The sequence below is a fragment of the Eleginops maclovinus genome, chromosome 6 (assembly GCF_036324505.1).
Source record: "Eleginops maclovinus isolate JMC-PN-2008 ecotype Puerto Natales chromosome 6, JC_Emac_rtc_rv5, whole genome shotgun sequence".
NCBI lineage: Eukaryota > Metazoa > Chordata > Actinopteri > Perciformes > Eleginopidae > Eleginops > Eleginops maclovinus.
The window spans coordinates 5,058,213-5,071,291 of NC_086354.1; the positions used below are offsets into that span (position 1 = coordinate 5,058,213).

Below are 13,079 nucleotides of genomic sequence, written 5' to 3' on the forward strand. Positions count from 1 at the left end.
TAATTGGACTCACAGTGTGTCCTGTTATCTAATTATGCCTCTGAACAACATTTCTGAACAACATGCGCAGCCAGAGGTCTGTGTATAAAAAAGAGGCAGAAAAAAGTCGCTATGGATAATCAGCAGAAGAGGAATCTAACTTTTCTCACCATTGGATTGATATTTATGCTGAGCGGCATTGAGTATGGTAGGTGGAATTTGACAGCTTTATGGATTTGAAGATGTGAGATAAGAAACTCATTAGATTAGAATCCGCCTGGCGTTTTGTCTGATATTTAAAAGAAATATATGTGATTTTGGGGAAACAAAGCTTGTTGTTTACACATCTTCCCTCCGTTTCCTCCTCCTCCATCCTTCTGTGGTGGTTAGCCGTCATTCTGCCGACAATATGGAGGTATCTGCAGATTTTGGAGGCCCCCCCTTACTTCCTGGGTCTGGGTCTGTCTGCCTTCAGTCTGAGCGGCCTGCTCACCGGCCCGCTGTTTGGCTTGTGGTCCGACCGCAGCAAGACTACTAAATCCATCATCCTCTTCTCTAATCTGTTTGAGATCGTGGGTGAGTCATAAAACACGAGACAAACCCCATGATGACACAGAGGGCCAAAACTCAGGAGCCATTGACAGTTAAAGTAATATTTAGAACTGTACTGAAGTACAATTTTGAGGCACAGGTATTTTCATTTCCTTCTACTTTGTACTTCTACTCCAGAGGCACATATTGCACTTTTACTTTGAATATTATTGATTATAATAAGAGCTATTAAACAACTAATACACTGTGGTGTATTATTGTAGATTTAAAACAGCTCCAATTCAACTTTATTAACAGTAAAATAACTAAATAAAATAATATGTTTGCATATTTCTTAACTATACATTAAGGTAAGGGTGTCCAAACTGAATGAAATCTGGCCAAAACATTAAACTTGTGCTTTGTTTGTATTGTACTTCTTAAATATATATGTAAACATATATTACACAGTATGTGTTAATAAGCTCAACTTTTCGAATAAATTCAGTCAATTAAAGTTGAAAACATTTTGGAACAAATCTTAGTTGATTAAAAAAGCCCAAATACGTATTTGCATAACAAATACCCTTCATATTTCCCCTTATTATAAGCATTCTGAGGCTTCTGTTTTTAGGGACGGGCTGCCAACAAAAGAAAGCTAAACCTTACGGAGCGCTGTGGGGTAGGCTGTTTGTTTTAGCATATTCAAATATCAAGAATAATTGACCTACATTTAATTGATTTTGCTAACTTATAACCTAGTTTATGAGTCAACATACCTCACCTCTAGTGGCCCAGCATTTTGTTTGTTTTTCTGTATGTGGCCCTCAGAGAAACAGTTAAGACACCCCTGCATTGAAGCTATGTGGGGTTGTTTAGATTATTTATGAATACCTTATTGCTTGTTTTTATGTCATTGCTATTTTGTAATGTTCTCTTTTTTAGTGCGTTGACAACTATAAAAAACATGGAAATAATGCACCTTTAAATCTTTTATACCTCACTATACATTTCTGCAAATAAAAAATGGCTCTAAAAAAGGGGGAAACAATTATTTAACCTTTATTAGCCAATTAAACACTAAATCTATGAAAACACGTTCATTTTTCAATTACTATAGTTGGTGCTAATATATATGATTCTGAAATGGGCCGTTCTGTACAATGAGTGCTTTCACTTTTTTGTTCTTGAAGCATAAAAGTACATTTTGATTCTAATAATTGAAATGTTTTACTTACTACTGTTTACTACCTTTAATTGCAGGACTTATTCTTGTTTTGGCTAATTTCTACAGAGTAGTATTTCTACTTTACGAGTTCTTCGTCCAACTCTGCTTTTTAAAAGAAACTGTCAGCGGAACAAAAAGTAGTTTGGCTTCATAACCTGGGTTTAAAACAGCGTGGCTATCCATCCCATAGTGCTGGGGTTTTTTCAAAATGTTTCACTCTGAATTTGCATTTTTCAGCCTAATGTTTATGTGTCCTCAGGTAACTTCATGTATTTTCTTGGACACTCAAAATGGCTGTTGTTAAACAGTCGGCTTGTAGCAGGTGACACACACACATCATGAATAAAACCAAAAGCATTACAGTATCAGCGTGTTGTGGAGGTGTAAGACGAGATTTCCCTCTCAGGTGTTGGTGCGGGAGCGGGCTCCTCTATCTTCGGTTTCCTGACTCGGAGCACGCGGCCGGAGGAGCGCGCCGGCATCTTCGCCGCCATCATGGCATGCCGACAAGCCGGCCTACTTGTGGGTCAGTTTCATTTCACCCCCCTCTATCTTCTCAGAGATGTCAGTCACTGGGGAGGATGTGATATTTTCTTTGATGTTCACTTTCAACTGTGAGAAGGAGACTTTCAATAAAAATCACCAAGGTGAAGGCCCCTGTCTCCACACATCCTCTGTTTCTTAAGTTTCTCCCCCTGTCTCTCCAGGGCCGGCATTCAACCTGTTCCTGCGACTGTGTGATTTCAAACTGGGGCCCTTCGTTGTGAACAAATATACTTCTCCTGGGGTAACAGCATCTACATAATCAGTAATCTAAGGTTTCTCCGAAAGCCCGAAAAACAACAGAAATAGTCTCTGTGCATTCCGCCCTCCTACTGGCTCACATGTCTTATATCTTCCTTCTTTGTTCTGCTCTGAATAAGAAGAATACAAAATGCCCGCAGCGTTACTCAGGCCCATAACAACTGACATCGATCTATTTCCATCTCAGGAGTCTTTGAATAAAACACCTGTAGGACGGATGCGGCTTAAATGAGATAAAACAAAGCTCCTTCGACTACTTCCATTTCCCACATAATTTGACACCGCACGACACGTCTCTTCATTTCACTCTGCCAGGTTTGCTTTATATTTTGAAAACTCTCATTCACATGTCAAATACTTTAGCTTTCCTCATAGTGTTTTAGGATTTTGATGTTGTAAAAAACAGCAGAGTAGCAAGGTGGGGGGCATAGAGGTTTCTGGAGCCCCTGCTTGAAATGATCTCTCAAAAGCCCTGCTTTTTCAAAGTTTTTAATACTCTACATTTCTGTAATTTCCCTTCTGGGTTTCCAGATGTACAAAAGTTATCATTTTTGTATGATAGTTTTCAACTAAAGCATCATATAGTTCCTGTGTCTGTCATGTGACCACTTTCCAGCCAATATCATTTTGAGAGTAAGCACAAAATAAAGCTACAGGGAGTAAAGCAAGAAAAAGATTTATGAGCCTGAGCTTATTAAGTTAAATAGTATATGATTTTAAACAGCCCATGCTTAAAACAGCCACAGTGATTGAGACCTGTAAGCGCTGTAGCTATGCCAGCTAATCATATAATAACGCCTGATTGATCCTGAGGTTTTAATTCTCGTTAAGTAGCTTCCCTCCAAAAAAACCTAAAGCAATCGATTTTAAGCATACGGTACGAGAGTTTGAAATTTCCCATCTGGCAGTTCTGTTCCTGTCTGACTCTCTGATAAAAATGTCGGGAAATATCCTGACCTATTGGCCCTAACATTGACACAGGTTGTTTTTTATCTTATGTGTGTCATGTTTAATTCTTATTAGCTTGCTAGCTAGCTAGCTATAGTCCTGTAAGCTAACTAGCTTCTACAAGCTAACAAGGTTAAGGACTATTGACACGTTTGTTCACAGAGAAGTGCTAATTAGTACAATATGTTTTTAGAACAGGAATCAAAAACTTGGATGGAATCTCCCAATGCATGAGCAACTAGGGTTTTCAACCTTGAAAATAATAACATCAGACACTTTTGGCCTCATACAGTATTAAGTGGCTGGTATGGAAATAAGTCATCTTTTTCTCCTTGATGAATATGTTTTTTTCCAATCAGATGTACAGATTCTTAGGTATTTAATCATACGCATACGTTTTTTATCATTCATTAGACCTTAACTCTTAGTGTTAACAATGTCTTGCTCACGGCCCCGGCCGTGGCGCGACTGGCTGGGGCACCTGCACCATATGCCGGCAACCCAGGCTCGATTCCCGACCCGTGGTCCTTTCGGATCCCACCCCGGCTCTCTCTCCCACTTTCCTGTCACTTAAAAAAGCCCCTAAAAATATCTTGAAAAAAACAAACAATGTCTTGCTCACTCCTGGTGAACATGTGTTTTTAGTGGTAAAAGCAATGAAATAAGAACATTCGTGTTTCCCCTCCCTGTTTGCTCTCAGATCTTCATGTGCCTGTTGTGGATGCTGCTTCAGTTTGTCGTCCTGGCTTTGTACTGGGATGTACCACCCATCAGCTCAGAAGGGGGCGCAGTGATGATGGAGATGAAACGAGGAGAGGAAGATGATGAGGAGGAGGTGCCGCTAATGGGCTCCGACGATGAGCCGGTGCACACCTACAGAGCTGTCAACTCCGACCAATCGGATGCCTCCGCATCTTCTGACGTGCAGCCCGTCCACGGCCCCTCGTCGGCACCGAACCCCTTCAAAAACTTCAGCGCCAGCAGAGGTGAGCAAGCAGATTTGACTGCCCGTCCCCAGCAATGACTGTCAGCCTTCCTCCGCCTTATTTGTGAGCTTCAGGTATGAAGAGGTGTCACTGCCAATGCACATGTTTCATATCAGCTCCATTGATTTTCTTGCACACACACATACTTACACACACTTTCCGTTCTCCAAGTCTCTCTATGGAATTCTGTGTGGCATGTCGGATCAGATTCCCAGTGCATTGATTGGAGCTGTGTGTGTGTGTGTGTGTGTGTGTGTGTGTGTGTGTGTGTCAGTGTGTCAGTGCTTTCTGTCAGAGTGTACATGCATATGTATGATGAGTGGTGTCCTACTGGATTAGTGTCATAGCAAGTTTACATGCGAGCAGTGATCGTGTGCCGCTATTGATTCACTTTTCCTGTACTTTGTCAGTCCGTGTATGTGTGGGTGTTTGTGTGTGTTTGTGTGTGTGTGTGTGTGTGTGTGTGTGTGTGTGTGTGTGTGTGTGTGTGTGTGTGTGTGTGTGTGTGTGTGTGTGTGTGTGTGTGTGTGTGTGTGTGTGTGTGTGTGTGTGTGTGTGTGTGTTTCAAGCCTTCAAATCAATTCCCTGACTCTTTGAAGATTTGGCAAAGGCATGGATAGCAGACTTCCTTTTTTATTGACAGGCTTGCTGTGGTTGACTTGTGGATGAAATGGAGACAGAATTGGTGATGTGGCCAACATTCTTCTTATCGATTTATTTTTGATTTGAAGAGAACTGGAAGATGTGTGCCTGTTAGCCGTTACAGTGTATCCCTCTTGAATTATTGATCTTTCTCGTCCTTTTGTGTATTATAGCAGAATCTTTGAAACTCAGACTGATCTTTCACTTTCTTTTTATTTCTGTTGGGGTTCATGCCAACAACACGAGTAAACCTTTATTACTTCGTAAAAAGGAACCCATTTATATCTTAAATAGGTAGTGTATATAACAGTGACTGATGTTTCGTAGAAAGGGTTAAATATTTGTTACATATTCTGTGGACACCCCTCTTTATGCCGATTTGGCTTCAAAAAGCTTTACAGGATTAATCCAGATCAATATAAAGGCTGATTTTGAAGATCGTTGTGGTCCAAATAAACAAACTGGAACTATATGCTAGGACCCAGGCCCAAATCGGTATCACTGCTTGTGTGATCATAACGCAAGATGGTCCTTGTTCCTCACCAAATTATCCTAGAGGTGTTTTCTTTTCAAAAACTAACGTACAGAGCAAATACAACATGTTAGAAAACACAGAATAAAGCAATTTCACTTTACACAAAACCAGGATGACTATACTTTCCATGGTACTACTCCTTTCTGGAGAAGCTTTAGGAGTTTCAAGTCATGGCTTTAACTTGAGGACCTACAAATTCAAGTTGACAAGTTTGTTGGAGTCAAGGATCTGGCAGTTGTCTCAGAGGGTCTTATAAGGTTTTCAAGGGGCATTGTGTGAATGGTAGGATGTTTTCAGAGTTCAGAAAAACCCAGATATCTGCATTTGCTGTGGATAGTTTACATTTGCTCAAAATCCTCCAACTTTGTAAACACATGCAATAATAAATCCATTAAAGCGTTTTGAAAAACCACTTCACAAGATTGCAAGATTGTATAGAAGTCTAGGAAAAAATGGACCCTATTGACCACACTTGATTTATCAACTCACACAAAAAATTCTGATGAGTTTCCTGCCCTTTGTTTTTAGTTTCAAGTCTTCTTCAATACAGCATGATCTTCATTATGTAAATCATGGTCACAATAAGAGTAAAATAGCAAATAAAGTGGAGTATGATTTCTGGTGGGGCTAAATTGTGATTGACAGCTCACTAACACAGTGTTATAGGTGTTTTAGGTCTTACAACTTCAACCCTATCGCAGATAGTTTTTAAAGTTAATGGTAACATTTTGGTTGCCCAAATAGGTTTTGTTCAGCGTTCAGTTGTACTTAGCTCGATCCTATCAGCATTTTATCTACTGGTTCCCAAAAAACAACATGGTGACAACAAAAAAGCCCAAACTCTAGGCTTCAAAACACAAAGGAGAGATGTATTGGTTAAAACATCCCCTTATTGAATATAGTCTCTGCTTTAAACCTATATTAATTACACATACAACAATTTACCTATTGGAAACACACACACTATAAAACACAGTCATCCTTTGCATTTGAACACACACATTCAGATACTCTATATGCGGTCGTGAAGAGACAGAACAGAGAGTACTTAGCCATAGTAGACCACACTCTGTAGTATCAAGCCATTCATCCAGCCATCTGGCACATACTTCCAAATTTAGCAGCCCAGCTCATTTTTCCTCCTATCCAAGTCCATAAGGGAGTTTCTGTTCCAGGAAAAACTGGGATCTGAATTTGGAATACTAAATATCTCATGTTATCAACTTTTAGGGCTAAGAAAAAATAGCAGAACTCTTACTTATCTCTAGAAAAAAGAACAGCATGACCAAAAGACTGATCGCAACTTCAGACTGAAGATTACTTGGAAAATAATCAAATGTTTTCTTTCCTCTATAAACTTCTTTATCTCAACCAAACTTGCCATTCGAAACTTTCAATTCCCCGGCACCACTTGATTTTCTTTTATGATTTTCTCTCCAGAGTTCCTGAGAGAGGAGGTGGTTGTTCTTCTCACGGCTCAGTTCATCACTCTCTTCAATCAGACAGCGCTGGAGGTGAGAGCAGCTACCGTTGAGATCCATCAGCCAGGGTTTCCAAGCATTTCATACAGTGTCACACTATTTTACCCTGAGTTTCATCCAAACGGCATCAATCTGAGCCTTACCTTGAAAGACCCGCTGGAGAAAATAATCAACTATTGCTTAACTTTCAAAGTAGAAGTGATGTAAGTGAGTGTACATAATCAGCCTCTATGTCCCAGACATAAACCGTGAAGAGGTCTTTTTCTCCTCTCGTTAAACCGTGCTGACCCAGATTATACTTTGATTTCAATATCAAAACAGAACAATTCTTTAGATTCTCGACTGAATTAAACTGTTGAAGGATTCAAAAGGTTCGGGCAGAATAAACTGATTAATGTAAGAATCATGATTTTTATCTTCTAAGATGATAAGAAAAAAATAATTGAAAAAATTCTCAAAAGGAAAGTAGATATTGCTTCTGACAGTAGACTTACACACCAACTCTTTATTTATTTTTGTTTTAATAAAAAAAATACCAGTTTTTCAGTTATTTTGTGAACATTTTTTAGGGGAAATTGTCAAATATCTGCTATAAAGGAAGCTTTATTTTATTGCTTTTAAAATATTAAAAAATATTAATATATCTTACATTTTATTTTGTTTAATAAAAAAGCATTTGAGTTTAAGATTTGGCCCGTTACACTCTCCAAATTAAATGAATCCAAATAAGATTTAAAATTATATCAATCTGGTTTGCTCGGTTGGGATTGGCCAATCATTTAGAGATGCCCCACCCCTTGGAGCCCTAGCCAATACAGCAAAAGTGCAAATGGAGGCGATTCAGGTAGAAACTCCCTCTCGAGGGAACACAGGGATTTTAGCCTTTGTAGACCATTTACATGCACATAAATCTATATAACACACTACAGGAAAGGAAACAACCCAAAAAGCATAATAGGGACTCTTTGTGCCCCAATGAATTGAAATTCGAATTGTGAGATAGCAACATCTCTAATAAAGAAGTGCTGGTTTCAGCTGTTTTAAAAGTATCCTCCTCTTAAATAAATCCCTTTGTCTGACTGCCTGAACATCTTTTTTTAAACCCCCCCTCAGACCATGGTGACTCCTCTGACGCAGCGCCACTTCAGCTTCGGCGAGCTGGGCAACAGCCTGATGTACAGCCTGTGCGGGGTTGAGGTCATCCTGGGCTTCTTCTTTGTCCGCTGGTTGAGCAGGAGGGTGGCGGACCGCGCCGTGCTGGCCGTGGGCTTGATCATCTGCTGCACCGCTTGTATCTGGTGCCTCGTCTTCCTCTGCAACCCCCGAGGTGCTAACCTGTCTGGGAAAACATACAAACAGCAATAGAGAGGCACACACAGCCTTACAAAAAATACCTCGTGTTCTGTGCCAAATCCTTTTCTGAGGCTGTTGTTGGTGTGTGCAGCGCAGAGGAGACATATCTGCTTACACACTGGCTGAATTGAATGTGCTCTGTAAATGATATCATTCAGCAGGAGATCAGACAGACACACAGGATCCTGTATGCTGGCCCCGCGTCTGTTGCAGCTCGTCACTTTTATCGCTCTGATTACAAGTGACAGGTGCTGCAGCCGGGGAGTCCGTATAAAAGGATTACAGTAATCTAATTAGACAAAAATGCTATTTCTTAAAGCATACCCTACTTTTGTTTGCCATTTGTTACAGTAACAGTTACCAACACCGGCAGACACCTGAAGAAAAACACATTTTTTCATGGACTGACTTTTGGTGAAATTGCGTTTTGATCATAAGATTACAGACTCCTCAGATCAAGCATAGACATCCAACAGTCTGAGTGGGCACACACTCACACAAACATGTGCACGGTGCAAAGCAGCAGAGAACAAATATTTAGTGGCTGCCAGCTTGGCAGCGGTTTGGTTTTCAGATAGAGCTATCTGTGGTGGTGCCAGCCCACTGGTGGAAGGAGCTTACAAACCCAGAGAAGGGATGGATATCATCTGACACACACTTTGAATCCTTATCACCTTATATTAGGCAACTAAATATTATAATTTGATAGGAAGTGATGTAGGCTTTACTAGAGCTGTCAACGTCAATGCGTTAACGCTTGCGATTCATCTTGAAACCTTAACTGTTTATTTTAAAAAATAGCAGTACCAATTTCAAACCAAACTTCCTGGACTGAAGACCGCTGGACATCAGTAAGCAAACATTAACAGGGTTTTGAATATTTCTGAATTACTGGCATGAGGTCAGATGATTTTCCTGCACTTAGCTAAAGCATTTACAGAGCCGCTGTTGCTTTGCTGGAATTATGGGAGGAAGTTAGGCTCAAAATTGTGAATTTTTTAGTTGTTAAGGTTTTCCAGGTTGTTTTTTTCTCAGGGGTAACACAGAGGCTCTGTCAATGCTTTAGCCAAGTGATCCCATTAAGAGTCAAATAGACAGTAATGCAGAGCATGATTTTTGGCGGGCTTCCTTTTACAGATTGTGTGTGTTGGCGATCTGTCAATCAATAGGTATTTTTGTCTTGCATCGTTGAGATGAAAGTTCATTGTAAAATGTTGGTGGCCTAAATATGTCATATTCAGCGTTCAGTAGTACTTAGCTTCATCCTATCTGCTATTGAAAAAAAAAGCTAGATGGCAACAGCAAAAAAAACTAACTCAAGGCTTTCAGACCGCAGTCCAAAAAACCAAAGGGGGGACCAAAAGTCCCCTTCCTAAATACAGTCTCTGATTGAAAACTATATACTTACTGTTGTAACAATTTACCTGCCTACACAGAACTTGCATCACACACATACATTAAAATACAGGTATACTCCAAATATGAACACTACACACTGTGCCCAAGTGATGAAAAGTGATCTAACCTCATGTAAAACCTGTAATTGTTGCTAACGGATGTCCAATGGTCTCCAGCCAGTGCGAAATTCAATTGGCATTACAATTCATGGTAAACATCAGTGCTGGAATTAAAATAAGGTTTCCATATGAATCGCTAGTGTTAATGCTTTAACATTGACAACACTACATTTTATAAATAAAAAATTGACTGATATGTTAATTTATGAATGTGAAAGTTGGTGTTTGCAGCCTGTAAATGTTGTTTAATGACATATTCCTTATAATATGGGGTCAACTACTATAATTAAGTAATAGCAGGGTATCTCTCTCTTTCAGGTGGATATGAATGGGAGCTGACGGCCTTTATCATCGGGGTGTTCCTGCAGCTGCTGGGGCTTCCCTTCGTGGCCGTGTCTCAGGTGTCTCTCTTCTCCAAACTCACCGCAGAGAAAACACAAGGTTGGCTCGCTTGTTACCGCCTCACAATTCAACATATTAAATCAACAGATTGCTGCTCAGCATATGTAATGCAAACACAGTTATACATGTTTTTCTTTTTTAGTAACTGTATTTTCTGTGACGCCTCCCCATAGGTTTCAGCCAAGGTGTGAGACGCTCAGTTGGGGGCCTGGCCACCATCCTGGGTCCTCTGTGGGCGGGAGGGCTCACAAACAATTTGTACGTAATGCTGGGCATGATGCTAGCTCTACTCATCATGATCACAGTAAGTAAAACACAGACCATTTGACCTTGTAAAAGAATCAGAAAGTTGGTAACATGAGGAAACGATTAATTTCTCGAAGATTGACAACACTCTTATGTCCCTACAGTAAGTTTGATGCTGGAGTAAACAGCTGGTTAGCTTAGCTTAGCTTAGTTTAGCAAGCGTGGAAACATGGGTAAACAGCTAGTGTGGTTCTGTCCAAAGGTCAAGTTTTAAGCAAGGAGAAAACTGGAAGGAGTAACAGCAAAGGTTATTGAAACCAACTTGCCAACTGTGAATTTATAAGTTTGAGGTCCGTTTGAAGATAATGAAATTCCCACTGTAAAAAATAACAATTGTTTTGTCTCTGCGATGCCACTAAATGCTTACTGATCAGATGATCAGATCTTTTTTTTACTTGGCAGTTGAATTTTTTGGCTTCATGCGCCACTGAGCAACTGTCATACTCTATGCAGTTCTCTCATTCTATCATATTGTGTTTGCTCTTTGATAACTACATTTAATGTATGTTTATGATGCTTTTATTGTTTTTTGGGAAAGCGCTTTGAATTGCCTTGTTCTTGAATTGTGCTTTAGAAATCAATATGTAAATCAGCAAGCTTTTAGAGGTGCTGGTAGCCGGAGTCCTTATTTTGTTCTGTTTTCCTCTCTATACAGTCTTTAAAAGAAGGGGCTCCTCTTATTTCAAAATCCATCTACAGAACCAACACATCCAAAGCTCACTTAATAACAAGCCATATTTTGTTCTTGCAATAAAATTACAAAGTGTAAAAAGGACAGTTTGTGGTTTACAGTAAGTGGCTGTGCCTGACTATTTCTTGGCCAGGCACAGCCACTTCCTGCTGTAGCTTTATGTATTCTCTTGGCAAGAAAATAAATATGCGTATTTCCCTGAATGTTTATATATTGCTTTTCTTTTCAAACTCTCAATGAGCTGGAACTGGCCTAGTAAATACGTTTCTCGAGCCAGTTTCTCTATTAGAAACTATTTAAAGCTTTTCCCACTTAACCACACTAAAAAACAGTCACCTGTAAAACCCTTAACTCAGCACTCTGCCTATTACTAACTCATGACTCAGTGCTCTGTATTCTCTGAAACCATCTCACTGTGTGCATTTCTCAGGTTATGACAGTGCTGTCCTACGACCGGCTCACTGAGCCCAGGGCGGTGCAGAGCGCCCAGAGCTGTGACAGCGGAGGATAGAGCTGCAGACAGACAGACGGACAGAAAAACTGCAGTGTGGAATAAAAATATTCAAAACACATAGTGTACAGACCCTGCCATAGAGGAGCCTACAACTTAAACGTTTTTAAGCTTTGCACAATCTCTCTGTTGTCACATCTGATTAGAATCTACCTTTGCACGTATATAACCATCAAACTATTAATTATACTTTACACAAGGGGGCACCATTGCTCTCATATTGAATATTCAGAGGGGTAATTGAAGATGAAAGCTATTATTTTTAAACAGAACTATTTATATTCCCAGGTGTTGATGAAAAGATAAGAGAGCAGCTTTTTTTCCCCATGTGACCCATGTACTGTGATCTCATTTCTTGTCTTCCTCTAAAAAAAATCCTATTTGAAAATGAAACGGCTGACACAATGGGTGCAGGAGTGGAGTTGTCAACATCTAAGCAGCTCCATGTCAGTGTGACTGATAGAAGAATAGGGTCGAAGACAGTGAATCGCTTTTGCTATTTATTTGTTTTGTTGGAGGGATGTTTCTAGTGTTCATGCAGAGCCTTAACTGAAGCCGATGTTATCCGAAACTATGTGCAAATGAGGAGATCCTGAATTAAAACCAAATTTAAGAAATGCTCGTTAATTAGCCATCTCTATCGTTTTACTATAGGGGGGAATTACATTTTAATTGCCTGTATTCATAATTCAGAACATGACAAGGTGTGACTTGTGTATAGTCAGCTGTTATTGCCTGTATTCTCCTCTAGGATGTGCTGTATGCTACACATCTCCCCCTGATTGGAGCCCGCTGTAAGCAACATCAAGGCATTGTACATTCCCTTTGTACCAATGAGCATATGTCCGGCCAATCTCTGTGTTTTTGCATAATTGCAGATAAGACTCAGTAACCTTTTCTCGTTTTCTACACTCAGCATGTGATGTTTGGCTTTCCAGAGGCTTTTCGCCTGAAATGGAAATTTTAATCTTTGGGACTGAAGGACATAATATATATAAGTACTTTCATGCCCTGATCAGCGTATTCAGTTACTTGACATTTTGAGGGAGATAACGGGTGCAAAAAAATCAGGTCAAGCTTGAATTACTCTCTTTGAAATAGCGTGTTCTTTTCAGCATGATTCCTGATGCCCTGTGTTCTAACGAAACTCACACACAACAACCTC

At 39.9% G+C, this 13,079-nt stretch overlaps 1 protein-coding gene across 1 annotated transcript; it reads left to right on the plus strand.

Moving 5' to 3' along the window:
- Nucleotides 1-69: 69 nt before the first annotated feature.
- On the plus strand, nt 70-12,531 carry mfsd8l2 (major facilitator superfamily domain containing 8-like 2). Its single transcript, XM_063886480.1, has 11 exons — nt 70-187; nt 370-555; nt 1,998-2,060; nt 2,145-2,264; nt 2,446-2,525; nt 4,191-4,476; nt 7,094-7,167; nt 8,248-8,461; nt 10,323-10,445; nt 10,580-10,710; nt 11,834-12,531. The coding sequence occupies exons 1-11, from the start codon at nt 112-114 to the stop codon at nt 11,912-11,914; spliced, it is 1,434 nt and encodes a 477-aa protein (XP_063742550.1). The 5' UTR covers nt 70-111; the 3' UTR covers nt 11,915-12,531.
- Nucleotides 12,532-13,079: the final 548 nt, after the last annotated feature.

What these genes read in the sequence shown, in the direction of transcription:
- mfsd8l2 (XM_063886480.1), top strand. Translation starts at nt 112, where the DNA reads ATGGATAATCAGCAGAAGAGGAATCTAACTTTTCTCACCATTGGATTG. An exon ending in AAACTTCAGCGCCAGCAGAG is followed by an intron (nt 4,477 to 7,093) that starts GTGAGCAAGCAG and finishes TTTTCTCTCCAG; the next exon opens with AGTTCCTGAGAGAGGAGGTG. An exon ending in TCAATCAGACAGCGCTGGAG is followed by an intron (nt 7,168 to 8,247) that starts GTGAGAGCAGCT and finishes ACCCCCCCTCAG; the next exon opens with ACCATGGTGACTCCTCTGAC.